This window comes from Mytilus edulis, chromosome 14 (assembly GCF_963676685.1).
Source record: "Mytilus edulis chromosome 14, xbMytEdul2.2, whole genome shotgun sequence".
Taxonomy (NCBI): Eukaryota; Metazoa; Mollusca; class Bivalvia; order Mytilida; family Mytilidae; genus Mytilus; species Mytilus edulis.
In genome coordinates this window covers 41,575,241-41,596,476 of record NC_092357.1, presented here as the reverse complement: position 1 = coordinate 41,596,476, position 21,236 = coordinate 41,575,241, and the positions used below count along the sequence as shown (strand labels likewise).

General features: G+C 31.3%; 1 protein-coding gene and 1 long non-coding RNA gene across 3 annotated transcripts in view; both read right to left on the bottom strand.

Annotated features, from left to right (window-relative positions):
- Positions 1-21,236, bottom strand: part of LOC139503157 (N-acetylneuraminate (7)9-O-acetyltransferase-like) — a 65,260-nt gene that overhangs the window by 40,750 nt on the left and 3,274 nt on the right. For both annotated transcript variants that reach the window (XM_071292890.1, XM_071292891.1), the window contains exon 2: positions 12,350-12,446. In XM_071292890.1, the coding sequence (XP_071148991.1) occupies positions 12,350-12,446 (97 nt within the window). The remainder of the gene's footprint in view (positions 1-12,349; positions 12,447-21,236) is intronic.
- Positions 4,032-5,546, bottom strand: LOC139503158 (uncharacterized). The gene is made up of 3 exons (XR_011659042.1): positions 5,416-5,546; positions 4,796-4,877; positions 4,032-4,189 (listed from the first exon to the last, which is right to left on the bottom strand). It is a non-coding gene; the product is annotated as an uncharacterized lncRNA (long non-coding RNA).

Here is a 21,236-nt window from a genome sequence, read left to right as displayed (position 1 = left end):
ATTGAACATTGCAAACACATATAGATATTTTCAAATGAATTAGAAAATATCTTTCCAAATCGACAGAACGTACACAGAGATATTTGCCACTGGTCTTTACCCAGTTAACGATTCACTCTTAAATGCATTTCTCAAAAAACGATGGGAAACAGAAAAAAAACCAGACTATATCTTTTGGATAAACAGCCAGGGACATTTCCAGACATGAATATAACTGCATGGACCATCGCTTACAAGTTTTGTGACAGAACAGACTTACAACTTTACTATAGTACATGTACAGTGCTTAGAACTGTCTCATAATTTTACTCCAGTTTACATAGTGCATTCTTTTATGTTTTATGATAACAGAACTGTGTTTTATCAAGGTTTATCATAACTCGTATGGTTTTATGATAACTGATTTCTGAGGAATATGTTTAATAATGCAAACTTTATTTAAAGATACGTTTTTTCCAATTGGCGCTAAAGAAAAGCACCATATGAATATTCATAAACCTACAACGATTGCTCAAAATCGTTATTTAAAAATCCTGTTTGTGAGATGTAGATTCATTTCAATACCGAAATTTCGTCTATATATTAAGTTTCACAAGTGTATAACACAGAGAAGCTATCAGAAGGTACATTACTCTCATTTTGTTTGGGTGTGAACCATCGATGTTTACAGCAATATCAAAGAATAAGATGATGATGGTAGAAAGAACTATGGGCGTCATGTGGCAAATATTACATGCATATCGGACCATGAGTTGTCAATCTGTATGAAAAGATTTCCAATACAACCATATTATTGAGAAGGAATGTTTACATGCTATACTCTTGTACTAGTATTACAGGGTTCTTGCTGTTCTTGTGTCGTTCACCTTAGACACACATCTTTTTAACGATCTTTAAAAAAAAGACAGAACCAATTTAATGTCATATATCGCTATTTTTTAATATAACTATAACAAGAATACCCCTATTTAGCGGACAAGCAGTTTATTCTTTTTTCTGTTATTGAATATTGAATACCAAGAAGGAAAATAAATCCCGAAATTAATTTGAAACTTTGATACTAAATAGTTTTCCAGCAAAATATTCACATCCCTTGGGGATAATTAGTGTTTGTATAGTGGCATATATAACATGCATGTCGGAACAGGAAATTTGGCATAATGTACTTTCAGAACCATGTTCACATCATTATACATTATAGCCAACAATTGTGATGACGAACTCCTTCCTTTGTTCGAGAACAATCTTGTTGAAATAGAAATCTGTGATTTTACTATGTCCATAACTTCGATGAACCCAAAGCAAGTTAAATATCGACTTGTATTTAATTCAAATAAGTTCTCTTCTTCTTCGTCGTCCATCGACATCCCATGATAACATACTGTTGTCATACGAGGACTAGTTTATTTACAAAACTTTTAACCCAAATAAACAAAATGTATGTTTCTTTCTTGTGTTCAATATAAAAATGTATATAATTTTGAATTGCAACTATCTATCAAGGCGTATAAAAGAATGGTCGATAAGTGCGTATATTTTTTTAAATCAATATTTCTTGTATGTTTCAAACTGTCCTTCACTTTTGAGAACGAGTACTTACATTTCCCCAAATTTACCCTTGGAAAAAATGTGAAAACAGATTTTTATTTTATCAAATTTTTTTTTTTGGAATTATTTAGATTTTTATAAATAATATTAAGTTACACCAGAAATGTAATTTATAAACAAGCTTATGCGTTTAGTAATGACTAGTATATCGGACATGCAAGACAGAGATTTATACTATACACCTGATAGTTCAAAATGGAAAGTTTCAAGTTATCGGTCGTATACACTTATCAATACCCTTAGAAGTGAAGCGATGCATGAACTTGCAAGTCCGACAGGAAATCGCTTGAATACCTGAACGTGTCACCTCACAATACATATGGGAGTAATACCTTTAGCCATGCTGGTGGTCAGACAAGGGAAGGTACGAATTTATTTAAATAAGTTTATTACATGAAAGAATTATGAACAAATTAGATTTTCGAAAACAATTTTCACGGACTTTAACGACAGACCTTGGTTACTTTAAAAAAAAACAACATTTTCCGTATCAAGTTAGTTAGTCGGATAAAACAACCGTACGATTGACACGATATCGACACGCGATTACGACTACATTAGGCTACTATGGTTTTGGTCCTTTGTGGTTCATAGACATGGCGACACGCGGAGAATTGATATTTTAAATTTAAAATCGATGGTGATCTCTTGTCCAGCAGAATAAAACTTTAATGCCTATGAATTTGAGCATTTTTATACAGAATGCAGGACATAATAATATCTATTTTTGAATTTTTTTGCGGAGTTTCCCTTTAATTTTATATACATGTTTATATGCAAATCCTTGCTATACCACAGGTGTCCTTGTGTACTGAAATTTTAGGGTATTGTTGTATGGTCAAGTGGTCAATTAAAACGTGGATAATCAATGAGCGAGAATTAATTACCATTTTAATCATAAGATAATGTTGATTGAACTTTCTTTTTGTTATTAAATAATGAAAGATTATCGTAGTGTCAGACAAACTTTTGACTCTAAATGAGAGTGTTCTTTCATTCCTAAATAATAAAACCTAAAATTATAAAGTCATTTTAGGCCCTATCGTCAAACGGAAAAGATGCGCATGAAAAAACAATTGACTGGGTACGAATTAATTTTAATTGTAGTTTACAATGCAAGAATAGTAAATGTGTAAATACTATATAGTTTTAAAGTGTTAATGGAATAGTGAGGCAGAAGTGGATTAAGAGGTGGTCAGAACCTCCTTTGCTGGAAAAAAAATTTGGTTGATTATAGAGGGAATAACTGAAGCGGCCGCCCCGCCCCCTCTTATGCATTTAGTGCATATGAAATTTTCTGGATCCGCCACTGGTGTGCTAGCTAATAAATTATATATTTTCACTACTTTTCATTCTTAGCCCGTCTGTGTGAAATGCTCTGAGCTTCATCAGGGCCACGCGCGGAGAAATAGCTGGTATCCCTCGATCGATTAATAAATTGAATATTCATGTGTGCCAAAATGGTCAAAACATCTTCCTATATCTATAAATATATTTCATTTTACAAATTAAATGATTATTCATCAACCTATGATCACCAATGGTCCGGTAATAACTTTTATTTTTTTTTATTTTTTTTATGTTTCAATAACAATTTGCCGTTCGTTTTAAAAAAAAAAAATTACACGGCTAATCATTTTTAGACAAAACCTCGGACCAAACACTTCGACTAAGCTATTATACTGACTAACTTGAAAAAATAAACCCAGATAAATGAGATTTCTATATATATATATATGGAATTTTTAATTCACCAGTTAATCAGAAATGTCCATCTCTAATATTTCTTTTGCATTTGATGTTGGTTTATATAAAACAAGAGAAACTGTGAGCTACCCGTCCCTAGGATTTTCATGGCATTCCATGGAATTTCCATGGCAAAATTGTTGCCATGAAAAGGATGGAGTATTGAAACGAGCTTTTTCATGGTTTTCATGAATTCCATGGCATCGAAAAAAAGAGTGACAGGGATTGTATACCCAGTATTTCCATCGTTGCCATTAAATCATAAAAGGATGGAAATCATGGCATCGATGGCAAATTGCCATGATTTCCATGGAAAGTATGGCATCAATGGCAGGTTGGCATGGCCTCTATGAAAAGTATGGCATCTATGGCAGGTTGCCATGAAAATGATGGCAACAATTACAGATTGCCATGGAAAGTATGGCATCCATGGCATTTCCCTGGTATTCACTCACAAATGGACATGCAGACCTGCAATATTACCTTATATAGTTCTGTATAGTTTAATAACATATTCTTGTCCTTTGTCCTTTTCAAAATAGGACACTGGGAAAGTAAATATCTGCAGGAGTTCTCATCAGATTGAATTAACCTCATTACTTTCAAAATAAAGCTTCACCGTTAAAATTTCATTGCCATATATTGCTAGCAAAATAGATAAAAAAAATTAAAAACTATTAAAATTAGACTATGTTTTAATGTAAAGTTAAACATTTTGGAAATGTTCAAAGCTCATTATTGCTATCTGACGTCTATCTTGTCTTGTGTTCCTTTCTTGGCTTCGGCAGATGGTTGATGACCTAGTGGACAACTTTCCATTTCTTTTGTATGATGCCTAAAAAAAAGTTACCATATATATTAATATCTATTCTGAAAAATATCATATATATACTAGTGAAATAAAACAAGTAGGTGGGGTTTTCCTTCGTTTTGACATATTGACTTGATGGGCTTTTCTCATTGTTGAAGGCTGTATGGTGAACTATAGTTGTTAATGTCTGTGTCATTTTGGTTTGATAGTTGTCTCATTGGCAATCAAACCACAACTTCTTTTTTATATTGAATTTACTATTTTTACCATATATCATGTATATCATTCAATATACAACAGAAACATCTAAAACGCGAAATTATAAAATTAAACTATGAAAAATAAGATGTTAAGCATGTTTTAAAGAGTAATTGTATTTTTAGAAAAGAATCCTTGTAAAATCAAGGGCAGATAATTATAATGACCTGTTTTGGGGATTTTTTCAATAAAATAAGACCTGTGGGCTGTAGCCCCAAATTTTCAAATATGTATATCATGTTTATATAAAAATTAATATTACAGATGGTTTTACAACTTTTGATTTTTTTCAATAATGTTTTGAAAGTCCAATATGTGCAAAAATTACTTAAAAAGCATTCATAAGAATTTCTTTCATATAAAACTACTTACTCCAAGTCTGATTGAACATGTTGAATGTGTCCATTCTTCAGTCCTATCAGAAAACAATTTTCTTTTGTTTCACCATGCAGTTCTGAAATATAGAACATATTACAATTAAAATATAAGAAATATTACAATTAAACAAAATAATTATTACATATTCTGTATGAAGCGTATAGGTTATTCTATTGGTCTTTTATTTCACTTTAACATCATAGGCCCATATTTACATGTATGTCTTGCCATTTTTAAAATCTTAAATTTGATCCATAATCATGATAATTCAGAACATATTGTACTAATTTTAAAAGATAATACTTTTTGATTTTTCAGAATAGATGTCTATATATATCATGTATATAATTATTACAGTCATACTACAGATCTCTAATTTTGCCAAAACTACTATCGAATAATATTCTATAAAATAGATTGTCTTAAAGATATAAGTCTTGTCATAATACCACAGTAATTATGTACATGATGTAATTATGCAAAAATTGCATGGTCTTTTATAGTTATTCTCTTGATCCTACATGGTACTTATATGTGTCACAATTTATTTGAAGGAAATAGCAGTTTCATAATATTCAAAAAGGTTGAAATACTTATTCATAATTTGTACTTACCAGAAGATTTAATCCAAAATATATGAAAACATCAATCTTCACAAATCCAATAGTTATGTCATCAGAATAATACATCTGCACTTTTTAATGTTAATAGAATACTTTGGCTCTTTTTAGGCTACAACTCTACATCCATGGTAAAATTCATATTTTGGTCAAGATAAATAAGACATCTTTTCTTGTAATGTCTGCAAGTTCAAATTTTGAATCTGACCAGTGTTGGGGTTGTTTGGGGAGTTGTTTGATTCCTTGAAATGTTTCCCTAATTATACTATTAATTACCTAAATCTTAAATATTAGATATATATAATAATAAATAAAAAATATTCACCAATTTTTATCTATTATTTTTATATTTTAGACTGTAGAAATTTAAGAGAAATGTACAAAGCCATATGGTCTCCTTCTTTGGGCCCCAACTCTTGTCAATGAATGTGTACATATCATTTCCTGTCCATTTCACAGAGGCAAATGGAAACAGATGTGGAACCTACATAACATTTCTATCACTAATTGTTAAGAAAGAGACTGCATGGAAATAATATTTGTGTATTATCGACACTGTATCATGATTATTATTTAATTTAAAAGAGATACACTTAATCATTAATTGTACTTGAAAATAAATTAATTTAACCTGCATTTCCTATGTTGGAAAATTAAAAAATAACTTATTTCCTTAATTACTGTTAGTGAAATAAATATATAATATTCTGGTCACTTTTTATTTGTTTAAATGTATATAAATAGCAACACATAACATAAAGTTATAAATTACCTAACAATGCTATCACATTTTATATTTAATTGAATTTTGAATATGCAATCTTTAAGACTCTTCAAATATATGTTGGATTTCAGGGTGGTACAAATACTGGCTTTATGACACAAATAATTATCATGCACACTCTCATCAGTATTGATATATTTTTCATTTGAAAAAAAAATTAAAGGAACTTAATTTTTAGGTGGATTCCATCTCGGGGATCCAGCTATTTTTAAGCGGAATCCTCCTAATATTCTCATACAAGAGTATTGATAATGTTTCAGTAACTTTTTATGTTTCAAATCATCAAAATATTCTAAGTCCAATTTGCCTTCGTTTTCATCTTAGAAAATTTCTAAGTGTTGCTTTTCCATCGTTTGCCTTCCTTAAAAATTTCAAAGTCCAAGTTTGCCATCGTTTCCATCCCCCCAAAAAGTTAAAGTCCAAACTTTGCCATCGATTGCCATAGATTTTCATCCTTTCCATGGAATTTCTTTTATACAAAATATGAAAACCATGGCAATGTTTGCCATGGAAAATTTTTGCCATAAATTTCATGGAATTTCATCAAATTTTACATCGTTTCCATCCTTTTTCCATGAAAAATCGATGGCATAGATGGAATGCCATGAAAATCCTAGGGACGGGCACTGCTCACTGATGATACCCCCGCCGCAAGTGGATAATATTAATTGTGTAAAAATATGCAAGTGTTCGGTAAACAGGAAGTTGTCGAGTGATGAATCTGAAAACGCATCACACGGTAAAGCTGACTTATATTAACCCTTAAACCAAATTTCAAAAATCCATGTATTGTAGTTCCTGAGAAAAATGTGACGAAAAATTTTCAACTTGGCTATCATGTGTAAAATCAAACAAGTGTTCGGTAAACAGGAAGTTGTTGAGTGATGAATCTGAAAACGCATCACACGGTATAGCTGACTTATATCAAGCATGAAAACAAATTTCAGAAATCCTGGTAGTGCAGTTCCTGACAAAAATGTGACGAAATATATTCATGGAACGGACGGACGGACGGACGGACTGACTGACAGACAGACAGACTGACGGACTGACGGAAGGACAGACAGAGGTAAAACAGTATACCCCCCTTTTTTTCATAGCGGGGGGTATAATGAGGCCCCTCATGGGGGGGGTCCTAGTAATCACATAATCACCATTTTTTTGCCAATATAATCACATAATCATTAAATATTTGCTTATCTTTAGTAATCAAATAATCATAAACTAAAAATACAGTCCTAGGTAATCAAATAATCATGAAATATTTGACTTAATAATCAAATAATCATTAAAAAAACGGCCAAGTAATCACATAATCAAAAACCCCATGAGGGCCCTCTATAATTAAATATCTTACAATGCAAAGCTAGTTGTTTGCGATGTGCGATGATGCGTAGCTGCATGGTAGATTCTCGGGTAGATTACTACGTGAATTAGATCATTTTGATTATCTTTGAATTCACTAACACGTGGCTGTTGACACATTACACACCATATACTTCAAATACCTGGGGCAATTTACACTTCTGGTTTATTGTCCCTTTAACCAGCCAGTGTATCTGTGTATGATGTATTTCTCTACCGTGCAAGGGTTGTGTAGCCAGTCAAGGTCGTTAAATGTATCTCTGGCTCCATTGTCAGACTCCCATAATATATTCGAAAGCGGATCCCGGATTTTGAAAAAAAAAATGTGGAAGGACGTAAAGGCAACATTACAAATTGGACTAGTGTACATGCAACATTCAATCTATTTCTTGTGTGACAGTTTACTGACTGTCAAACCCGTGTTCAATTGATTATTTTGATATGGTTCCATCATTCGAAAATAAGTTATCAAAATCTCAGTAGGCTAAAAAAAAAAACCTACTAGATTTTACCAACAGAGTGCAACAAACACAGGTCACGGAAATGGTCTCTACTACTTCAAACTTTTGCAATCTAAAATAAAATCTAATCAGTCAATTTCACAGTATCACAATTTCATGTAACAGCAGAAGATAGTGCCTTGGAGATAGCTGAGTAAAATAAATATTTTTTTAAACAAGATATATGTAGGGAGCTCTATTTTTAACCAACCCGCGCATGAACAGATTCATTTTTTCTTATATTTACTTCCTGAATGACACGACTCTAGAAATGTTTGCCACTGGACATCAATTTAAAAATTAAATAGAATCAGACAGCCATGCTCGAGCAAATAACATTGAGAACGGAACTTTATAGCAAGATATATACTATAGTGTATACAGATTGTATTTGAACACATACGAGGGTCTTGAATATTGTCTTATAGTTGTAAGTAATTTTTCTGTAGTCTTCATATTTTTCCCCATTATTCTATATTCTTTGTTTTCTTGATGTCTATTTTATTTACTTTTTTGGCCCTTTGTTGTGCACGTTTTGTCCATATATATTCTCTCTTCTTCTATAGAAATCCTATTCAAACCCTAATAAACATACACAATCAAAATGTTCCACTCAAAACCCCAGTTGACTTGTCATCCATGGAGTTTTTCTCAACAGTTGAGAATATAACAAATGCTAAATGAGTCCGTTTAAAAAAAAATGTGATGTGATTGCCAATGAGAAAACTCTCGATAAGAGACCATATGCCACAGAAATTAACAACTATACATGTAGGTCACCGTACGGCCTTCAACAATGAGCACAGCCCATACTGCATAGTCGGCTATAAAAGGAGAAAAAGTCTAGGAGTCCATTACTGATATTACATATATATATATATATATGATTCATGTATCACGTATACGTCTGATTCTTAATTGTTGGCTCTGCTGGAAGGCAAAATATTTAGCTCTTTACTGACTAGTATTTAACAACTGAAACTAGATAAGTTATGAAAATCAAGGAATCTATACATGCTATAACAGCAAATTTGAACGGAACCAAAACGCAAATTAGTAAAATAATAAGTATACAACTTGCATTTCAGCATTTTAATATTGGTAATTATTAATGATGTAATGCGTAAATAAGTTATCCTACACAGTGGAACAAACGGGAAGCCAAAAAAGTACGTTAATGTCTGGATTAATCTTCTGCAAAAACAATGTCATTTTGTTTATTTTATCTGGTTAAATCTTCTGACATCAGACTCGGACTTCTTTAGAACTGAATTTTAAATGTGCGTATTGATATGCGTTTACTGTTCTACATTGGCTAGAGGTATAGGGGGGGGGGGGGGGGGTTGAGATCTCATAAACATGTTTAACCCCGCCGCATTTTTGCGCCTGTCCCAAGTCAGGAGCCTCTGGCCTTTGTTAGTCTTGTATTATTTTAATTTCAGTCAGTTCTTGTGTACAATTTGGAAATTAGTATGGCGTTCATTATCACTGAACTAGTATATATTTGTTTAGGGGCCAGCTGAAGGACGCCTTCGGGTGCGGGAGTTTCTCGCTACATTGAAGACCTGTTGGACCTTCTGCTGCTGTTTTTTTCTATGGTCGGGTTGCTATCTTTTTGACACATTCCCCATTTCCATTTTCAATTTTCTTTCAATAAACTGACTTAAATAAAATTTAAGCAAGTTAAACTGTAAGCTTGCCGCCGTTGATACCCCCCGCCGAAATATTTCGGTTCACAGGAAGTTGTTGAGAAATGAATCTGAAAACGCACCACACGGTACAACTTATACTTGCATAAACCCTGTAACCAAATTGATAGATACGAAAAAGATAGATACGAAAAAAATTTACTTAAATAAATGTTTAATTTACATGTAATGTATGACGTACTTAAAATCATCTTTGTGTAAAGAAACGTTTGAATTGGCTGATCTCTTTGTAAAGCATGCTATTTTGACGGTTACGGATTCGGACTCATTAAGGATGCATTTCTTTATAACACAAACGATGCAAACGGCTAAGCTCGCACATGTTTTGATCATTTCTTTCAAACATACGTTTGCAAAGTTTAAATAAACTTTGACAAACTATGCAAACGCTAAAAATGCGTCTGCAATTTGTCGTTTGTTAGTACAAACGCTGCATTTGTTTCTAACTTCCACCTGATTAAACGAAGTATTTGTTTCTACGTTTGTAAAAAAGTCTGATTACCAACAACATGTGCATGCATTATTGAAAATTCAAACAGGGTCATTGAAAGATTTATCAAACGATGTATTTGTTTCTACTCGTGTAGCGTTTAGAAAACAGTAACACACGCGACACAACGTTTACAAAATTCTTGTTAGAAAGAAATGCGGTATAAGAAAAATCTTATTAGAATCACAAGAAGTTCTGATAGGTCGTAAAATAAACTTCCCATCACTTTATTCTTTTCACATGTCAATTTAAAAAAAATAATTCGCAACGATGTCATAATTGAAAGCACGAGGAAGGCTGACCAAAATGTTCAACTTGCGGCTAGTGATTGACAGGTATGATTATATCTTGGGGCTCTTGTGGGGAGCGTGGTGTCGGACGGAAAAAAGATTTCCAGTATTCATATATATATATAAATGTCGATCTGATATCGAAAATTGTGAGTTTTTTTTAATAGCACAAAGAAAAAGATGTCAGAAGAGTTAGAAGAGTAACAATGTGTAACTATAAACGAATTACTCGTTGATAATCTAATAGACTGATCAGATCGAAGTTTGATAAAAAAAAAAACCCAAAAAAAACACATTCAATATCAAACCTTCTTGGTCGGAATAAACATGTTCAATGTATACCTGCAAATATTTCTTAATAAATTATATTGTGTATTTAAATTATCTCCATTGAATACAATACAATTTATTACATGTATCTATGATATCCTCCATAAATAGATATCTGTACAGGTAAAGTTAAATTCGGATCAACAGATTGATTTACGACCTTCCGCTTGTCCATGTTGTATTGCAAAAATATCACAGCAGGTGTTACTCACACTAGACAAGTGTCAAATCAGTATGACATTATGTCGGATAACGGCATCTGCAGTAATTAAGATTTTGTTTTTACTGTTTTTACAGGAACTGATTTATCTTAACATGACAATAAAGAAGAATTTTGTAAGGTGAACATATGTGTAGTATTGCAAAGTTACCACGTGCATTTTCCTGTTCATTGGTCACATTTAAATAGATTATTCTTTATTGAACTAAATTCGATATTTAAATTGTAAGTAACTTTAATATCAAAACCACCGCTTTTTATTTCTCGTTGAAAAGGGTAATAAGACGGTTATTTTTATCTGACTGCAAACAGTGTATATAATCACAACGATCTATTATAAATTAATAACCGTTGCTCACAGATAACGGATTATACAACGATCTATTAATAACCGTCGCTCACGCATCACTGGTTCTATCACTGACTCAATACACACCAGTTTAATCGGACAAACGGATAATTCCCTGAGACACGCGGATAATTCCCTGAGACACGGAAAATCTCCTGAGAACCGCAAAATATACTGTAAAACGGAAAATTTACGATGAACCTATATTTATTATCCGTTCCGCGGAGATTTGCCAAAAATCGCGGTCATTTGCCAAATAGGTCTACCAGTGTATAGCTATAGGAAGATGTGATGTGATAATTATGTTCACTTTTTTTCATGATTTTTCCACTGGTGTTAATCAAAGTAATAAAGTTGCTCTCCTAAACTAATTGGTTTACAGTACAAATAATCAGAAGGTACAAAATTTCAATGAAAAAAATGCTTTACGTTTACTTTGTACATTGGCTAGAGATATAGGGGGAGGGTTGAGATCTCATAAACATGTTTAACCCCGCCGCAATTTTGCGCCTGTCCCAAGTCAGGAGCCTCTGGACTTTGTTAGTCTTGTATATTTTTTAATGTTAGTTTCTTGTGTATAATTCGGAGTTTAGTATGACGTCCATTATCACTATTCTAGTATAAATGTACATATTTTTAGGGGCCAGCTAAAGGACACCTACGGGTGCGGGAACTCTCGCTACATTGAAGACCCATTGGTGGCCTTTGGCTGTTGTCTGCTCTATTGTTGGGTTGTTGTAGCTTTGACACATTCCCTTTCTCAATTTTGTTTACAATCTTTTTGAAATTGAGATACAATTTTTATAATTAAGATACAAAATAAAATGAAATACATGTATGTGAAATAATGTAGCTATCTAAAAAAAATATCCAATTGTATTCAACACCAACCTCTTTGTATATTTATGCATCATACACCCATAGGGTTGCCATGTGTTGTAACCAGGGAAGCGTCCATCACTTAGTAACCATTTACAAGTATCATTACCTTCAAAATAAAAAGCACAATTTGAACAATGTACAAAATTTATAAAATTAATATGGATTGATATACATGTACATGATATACTGCCTACATTTTGTTACTCAATAATTAGAAATTGCATGCACAATCATTCAACAGATATAAGAAGATGTGGTATAAGTGCCAATGAGACAACTCTCCATCCAAGCCTTGGCTAAAATTGAATGCATTTAAAACACAGGTTTTACCCATCAATTTCTTTGGGAAATACCTTTACCAAGTCAGGAATATGGTATACGTAGTTGTTGTTACTCTGATTGATGAGGGTGGTAAAGGGTTATTTTCGTGCAACGTGTTTTGCCATTTTTATTTCACGTGCAGCCGTGAAAAAGGTTCGTTATTCACCGTGTTTCGTGAAATCGGTTAAAAAAAGATCAACGTGCAAGAAATTTTTAATTGTTCGTTCATCGTGAAATGGCAATTTTATTTCGCTTTCTTCCGTGCAGATACCCCCCTTTACGCCCCTCATTGATGTTGTCCATGTTGTCAGTATTTTTGAATTTGTCTAGTTCTTTTTTTTTTTAACTTCTTTCTCTCATTTAATGTCATAAGTCTTGGAAGTGTTTGGTTATCTAGTTGTATAACCATGATAACATGTTTAATCTTTTGATCTCAGTTGATATTTTTTTTTAATCCTTTTTCTTTTGTTGTTTCCTTTTTTTTTAATTTATGGTTTTGGTTTAACTCTCTAGACTATAATTATCTTTTTTTCTTTTCATCGTAAAAAGATGTAAATAAAAAAATTTTTTCTTCCCTCGCCTGGATTCAAACTCATGCTACTGAGATATCGTGACACCAAATCCCTTGCACTGTATCCAGCACGCTAGACCACTCAACCGGCTTTACAATAATAAAGCTTTCGGTGGCCAGGTGTTACCTTTCATGTATGTATATGTTACAGGCATTTTCTTAATTTAGTCATTTTGTAAAAATTTTAGGCATTCTACAAAATGACTGAAAATTAAAAATAAAAACAATTGAAAGCTTTGAACATCAGAACAGTTTGATTTATGATAATTATTACTGAATTAAAAAATAAGAATAAATAATCAAGAATAAATTTTAATGAATTATTCCAAAAAAATGGACTATTATTATTATTCAATTAATACAAGCGGCAGTTGAAATGTCTGTCCTTTATCTGGATCAATCCCCTACAGAAATAACCCATATGAAATTATAACCAAATTGTTCACGTCTAAAAAATGCATGACTGAAAGCAAACAATAAACAATCAGTCATTTAAAAAAAATCTTTTTCTCTGCTTCACATGTTTCATTAATTTACTTTTTGGAATCCAGAATTTCTAAAACTTCTATTGAAAATTTTCTTCTGTTGACAGAACAATTTGTCCTTTTGCCATTTTCACAAAATAATCACAAATTTACTACTGGTATCTGTAATACAGAGTGAGTATGTACTTTATGTAGTTTAACTAAAAAATACACATCATATGACATACAAAAACGTTCCCAGCTGTTTTTTGGAAAATAAATTTATTCTACCGAACCATTAGATATTTCCTTTGCAAGATATTGTATAATTTATGTCCGTTTTTGTCAATAATAACATACTTCCACAAATTGCCTGAAACTGAACAGGCAATTTGTTGAATTTTGCTTCAAAATTTCAGTCATTTTACAAAATGACTAGGTATTTTTAGTCATTTTGTATAATGCCTGTGAAGGTTAGGCATTTTATAAATTGCCTGAAAAATCAGTCATTTTACAAAATGCCTGTAACATATATCAGTGGTCTCGTTAGCCCAAAATAGAAGGGCGCCGCGCCCTGGGTGCCCTTAGCCGCGCCCTGTGTGCCCTAAGCCGTGCCCTTCTGCCCTGACGCCGTTTTTCGAAAAACCCTTGTGCCGTTTTGGTAAAATTGCCTTTTGTTTCATCGATTTCTTATCAGAAGTTCAATTACATATCTGACACCTGGTGATTGCCCCCAGGTAACAAGGTTAATCATGTCATTACAATCAATTATAGTGGATAAGACTTCAAAGGTGTTAATTACTAGGTAATTTAATTTTAAGACAATGTACCTTTGTCATAAATATGATGAATGTGTCGGCATTTTCTTTTCGATCCTCAAGTCACCATGGAAGAGTGTATGAATGAAGACTTTCGTGAATTTAGAATTGAATTGAAGTTATCAAAATAAAACTATGCCTTTACAGAAACATCGCTCATCTCAACTTGTGAGCGACAAGCAGACGTAAACATGGAAATTAATTTTGGAGTTATTTCCCCTGAAAAAGCTTATTACAAAATTGTGCTCCTAAAATATTATCTAGCACTAAAAATAGGAAAAAATAACCAATTGAATACAAAATTATATATAAGAATGTTACCTTAAGGATATTAACTGTCTTTGAACATACAAAAAAAAATATATTGCAATTTATTTTTGATAATCATACTTTTGGCAATCCATGTTTTATACATTGTCAAAATAGAAATTTAAAAAGAATTTTTAAAGTTCTGAACAGGTGTCCAAGCTATGTACTTTCTAACCTGAAAGTGTGCAGTTTAACTCTCATCACAAATCAACTTGATGAAGCTACACTAAATAATATATTTCTGAACATGAACAATGAAAACAGGTGTTGAGGGTCAAGCTCTAGATGAAATTTTTAAAGTACTCTGTCATGTACATGTATGGTCAACTATGAGATGTTTAGTTTATGATCTTTCTTTTGGAAGGAGAGGGGGTGGGGGAGAAAAGTAAGTTTATTTTGCCTCTTTTGGTTAATAGTATGAATGTGTATTGCCATGTTTTATGAACATGTAGTATGAATGACTTTTCTTATGCAAATTTTATAGAATAAATAATCAAAACAACAACTTATGCATCTTTATTAACAATATATACAGAAAAAAAAATATGTGAAATCGTGATACACGCAGGGACGTAGACAAAAAAAAATGAGCAGTGCCTTCTATCATAAAAAAGTGCCCTGCCCTCCACTGGCACCCTGCCCCTTTTGAATTCTAGCTAGAGCACTGTATATATCATGTATATGATGTGGAATGATCATTGAAACACTAAATTAATACCCTGCACCTGTACATGTAGATGATGTAGCGCCTGCAGCTACTAACAGACTAGTAGGTTTGAGACTTACTGAAAATAACATGTTACAAAATGTATATGGAAAACAGGGTCAAAAGTCTTTGCCATAACTGCAAGCTACATGTACCTTGTAATGCTGGTTGAAAACATTCACAAAACAGTCATAAAAGTAAAAATTTAGTACCCTCACAATATGTCTTACAATGTCTTATAGATGTTTCAGCTAAGATACATATTTATCTTCATGTTACATTCATTCTGAAAAGAATAAGGAAACAAAATGCAAGAATGTGTCCATAGACATAGTACATGGTTGCCCCACTCGGTGGACTGTGAAAAAAAGATAGTCATGTTTCCCCCATCCCACAACATGCACAAGTACCTATGATTTTTACATAAGATTAAATGGTTACATATACAGTCAGAGCTCTGACATAAACAAGTCAGAATAAAATGACTTCCATAGGTCAGATATAATTTGATGCAAGTGTTGTCTCCCTTCTTGCACTCAACAGAATATGACTTGTACAGGTCAGTTTATGTCAGACTTTAATTTATCATAAAATGACTTCCACAGGTCAGCTTTTGCATAAAATATTGTGACTTAATATCTTCATATTCTAATAAGATTTATGTCCCTTTTTAATACATTTTGACTTAGAGAGGTCATTTTTGTTCTGACTTGAAGCAGTCATTACTACCACTTTGTTATCAATCTCCATAAAATATAGTGATTACTAGTTTCGAATCAAAGAGTTTAAAAAGTGGGGCTTGTCATACCTTCTTCTTTCCAGAATCTTAACATAATATATTTATCTCATCAAATTCGATCATTTCAAAATTAATACAAACAAAAACCAAAGCAGAAAAATGGATCATACAACTTTCTGTCAATATCAAAAGATTTACAAAATACAATATTGGATACATTTACTAGTACCATGACAATACTTCAAATCTTCCAAGGAAAAAATAAGAGATCTATTTTCATCCACTTTTAGCTAAATTTATCAAGAGCAAAACATTTATTATTTTAATATTTCATTGAGGTAAATACTGTTGAGCAAACTGACTCAAACAAGTCACACTATGTTCTGACTTGAAAGAGTCAGTCAAAACTAAACTTATTTCAACCTTTATGTCTTGTACTGTCATATTGATTTAAAAATGTATGGGAAAGACAGATATAGGACAGAGAAAATATTAAAGGTCCCCTAAAGTCACAATGAGGACTATAAAAAAAAATATTTGGTATATTCAATATTTAAATGCATTTTCTTTTAAACAGGTCAAATCATGTTTTGACTTATAACAGTCAGCCCAAAACTAAATTTATTGAAATTTTTAGAGTGGGGCACTGACATATGATATTAAATGAAAGTATGGGAACGTCAGACATAAGAAATATATGTAAGATCCCCTAAAATAAATAACCATTTGACTTAATTGTTTCTAAACATTTATCAAATAAATTCACAAATGGCAGATTCAGAAGCAGGGCTTAAAGGAAGTACACCTAGCTTTGATTGGAAAATTTGTTCTGCAATCTGACTTGAACAGGTCAAATCATGTTCAGACAAATTGACTTAAACAGGTCAAATGGGCATGTTCGGACAAATTGACTTAAACAGGTCAAATCATGTTCTGACTTAAAAGAGTCTGTCAAAAACTAAATGGCTTGCAAAGTTCTGTAAAAGTCGTGCATTATCATGATTGTGATGTGATTGTTAACTTAGAATGTATGGATACAAGTAGGAAAAAAAATCACAAAAAATTAAGTCACAATTATAAGAACTATATATATAAAAGATAATTTGGTATATTTTTGATACATTGTATCTTAATATTTCATTGAGGTAAATCGTGTTGTGCAAACTGACTTGAACAAGTCACATTATGTTCTGACTTCAAGGAGTCAGTAAAAAACTATACTTTAATCAAGTATTGCAACTTTAAGTCTGGGATTGTCATATGCATTTCAGAATGTATAAGAAACTCAGATAAAAGACACCCAATAATAAAGTCACAAAAACATGGACTATAAAAAAGTGTATTTGGTATACTATTATTTCATATTCAAATGTATTTTGTTAACAAATTTCTCCAAATTATTTTAAAATTTTATTATATTTCTGTATTTTCATGACTTTTTTTCTGTTAAATTAACATTTGGAACTTTCGGTTTTAAAAAACATTATTTTAAAAACCATTTGACTGAATTGTTTCTTAAAAATAATTATGAATTAATTAACTCAACAGTAGCAGATTCAGATATGGAGGGGGCTTAAAGGAAGAAGACTTAGTTTTGATTGGACATTTTTTTTTCTCTGTCAACTGACTTATTAACAGGTCAAATCGTGTTCTGACTTCAAAGAGTCAGTCCCAACTAAACTTATTTCAACTTTTAAGTCTAGTTTTTTCATATTGATTTAAAAATGTACGGAAAAGCCAGATAAAAGACAAAGGAAATAAGGTCCCCATACGGCGCAATAATGAGGACTATAAAAAAGTTTATTTTGCATATTCAATATATTTAAATGTATTTTGTTTTAAACCGGTCAAATTATGTTCTGACTTCAAAGAGTCAGTCAAAAACTTCACTTTAGCTAATCATTACAACTTTTTAGTCTGGCATTGTCATATGCTTTAAGAATGTATGGGAAATTCAGATAAAAGACACCCAATAATAAAGTCACAATAATGAGGACTATAAAAAAATGTGTTTGGTATATTTTATATTCAAATAAATTTTGTTTATAAATTTCATCAAATCATCTTTAAATTTTATTATATTTTTGTATTTTCATGACCTTTCTTTTCTGTTAAGTTAACACGTGGAACTTTTGGTTTTAAAATATATTATTTTAAACCATTTGACTGAATTGTTTCTAATTAACCTATCAATTAAGTAACTCAACAGTAGCAGATTCAGATAAGGGAAAAAGGGGAAGAGAGGGGGGGGGGGGGGGGGGGGGGGCTTAGAAGAAGAAGACCTAGTTTTGATTGGATTTAATTTTCTCTGTAAACTGACTTTAACAGGTCAAATCATGTTCTGACTTCAAAGAGTCAGTCAAAACTAAACTTATTTCAACTTTTAAGTCTAGGATTTTCATATTGATTTTAAAATGTATGGGAAACCAGATAAAAGACTGATGAAATAAGGTCCCCTTAAGTCACAATAATGAGGACTATACAAACATGTATTTGGTATATTTTATATTCAAATGTATTTTGTTAACAAATTTCATCAAATTAATATCTTAAAAATTTATTCTATTTCCGTATTTTCATGACTTTTTTTCTGTTAAGTTAACAAATAGAACTTTTGGTTGTAAAAAACATTATTCTAAAAACCATTTGACTGAATTGTTTCTTAATTTTTTTTTTAACTCAACAGTAGCAAATTCAAATAAGGGGAAAAGGGGGGGGGGCTAAGATGAAGAAACCTAGTTTGATTGGATTTTTTTTCTGTAAACTGACTTTAACAGGTCAAATCATGTTCTGACTTTTAAGAGTCTGTCAAAACTAAACTTATTTCAACTTTTAAGTCCAGGATTTTCATATTGATTTAAATTATATGGAACATTTTTATTTGATATATTGAATATTCAAATGCATTTTGTTTTTTTGAGATTTTCATCAAATTATCTAAAAAAAAATATTGTATTATTTCTGTATTTTCATGACTTTTCTTTTCTGTTAAGTTAACACATGGAACTTGTGGTTGCAAATTTTTTTTATATTTTAATAACCATTTGACTGAATTGGTTCTAAAAAAAATCAGTAATTAATTAACTCAACAGTAGCAGATTGATATTTAGTGGGGAGGGGGATTAGAGGAAGAACACCTAGCTTTGATAGGACATTTTTTTCTTGTCAACTGACTTTAACAGGTCAAATCGTGTTCTGACTTCAAAAAGTCAGTCCCATCTAAACTTATTTCAACTTTTAAGTCTAGTTTTTTCATATTAATTTAAAAATGTACGGAAAAGCCAGATAAAAGACAGAGGAAATAAGGTCCCCATACAGCCCAATAATTAATGAGGACTATAAAAAAGTTTATTTTGCATATTGATTATTCAATATTTAAATGTATTTTGTTTTAAACTGGTCAAATTATGTTCTGACTTCAAAGAGTCAGTCAAAAACTTCACTTTAACTTATTATTACAACTGTTAAGTCTGGCATTGTCATAAATATATGCATTTAAGAACGTATGGGAAAATCAGATAAAAGACACCCAATAATAAAGTCACAATGATGAGAACTAATATTTTATATTCAAATGTATTTTGTTTACAAATTTCATCAAATCATCTTTAAATTTTATTATATTTCTGTATTTTCATGACCTTTCTTTTCTGTTAAGTTAACACATGGAACTTTTGGTTGTTAAATATATTATTTTAAACCATTTGACTGAATTGATTCTAATAAACTTATCAATTAATTAACTCAACAGTAGCAGATTCAGATAAAAGGGGAAAAAAGGGGGGGCTTAGAAGAAGAAGACCTAGTTTTGATTGGATTTAATTTTCTCTGTAAACTGACTTTAACAGGTCAAATCATGTTCTGACTTCAAAGAGTCAGTCAAAACTAAACTTATGTCAACTTTTAAGTCTAGGATTTTCATATTGATTTTAAAATGTATGACAAACCAGATAAAAGACTGATGAAATATGGTCCCCTCAAGTCACAATATTGAGGACTATAAAAAAAATGTATTTGGTATATTTTATATTCAAATGTATTTTTTTAACAAATTTCATCAAATTTATATCTTAAAAATTTATTTTATTTCTGTATTTTCATGACTTTTTTTCTGTAAAGTTAACATATAAAACTTTTGGTTGTAAAAAACATTATTCTAAAAACCATTTGACTGAATTGTTTCTTAAAAAAAAATTAATTATCCCAACAGTAGCAGATTCAGATAAGGAGAAAAAGGGGGAGGGGCTTAGAAGAAGAAGACCTAGTTTTGATTGGATTTAATTTTCTCTGTAAACTGACTTTAACAGGTCAAATCATGTTCTGACTTCAAAGAGTACTTATGTCAACTTTTAAGTCTAGGATTTTCATATTGATTTTAAAATGTATGACAAACCAGATAAAAGACTGATGAAATATGGTCCCCTCAAGTCATAATATTGAGGACTATAAAAAAAATGTATTTGGTATATTTTATATTCAAATGTATTTTTTTTAACAAATTTCATCAAATTTGTATCTTAAAAATTTATTTTATTTCTGTATTTTCATGACTTTTTTTCTGTAAAGTTAACATATAGAACTTTTGGTTGTAAAAAACATTATTCTAAAAACCATTTGACTGAATTGTTTCTTAAAAAAAAATTAATTATCCCAACAGTAGTCGATTCAGATAAGGAGAAAAAGGGTGGGGCTAAGATGAAGAAACCTAGTTTGATCGGATTTTTTTTCTGTAAACTGACTTAAACAGGTCAAATCATGTTCTGTAAAAAAAATTTGAGAAGAACATACTTAGAAAATCAGACTAAGTTTGGTGACTTTGTTGTCCTTCAAGAAGTGGTACATATAAATACATAATATTTTCACTACAACTATCTATTGGGTGTTTTTTAAATATATTTTTTTAGCAACATTTATAACTTTGTAATTTATGTTCAATTGTACACTTGTTATTCTTAATATATATTTTTT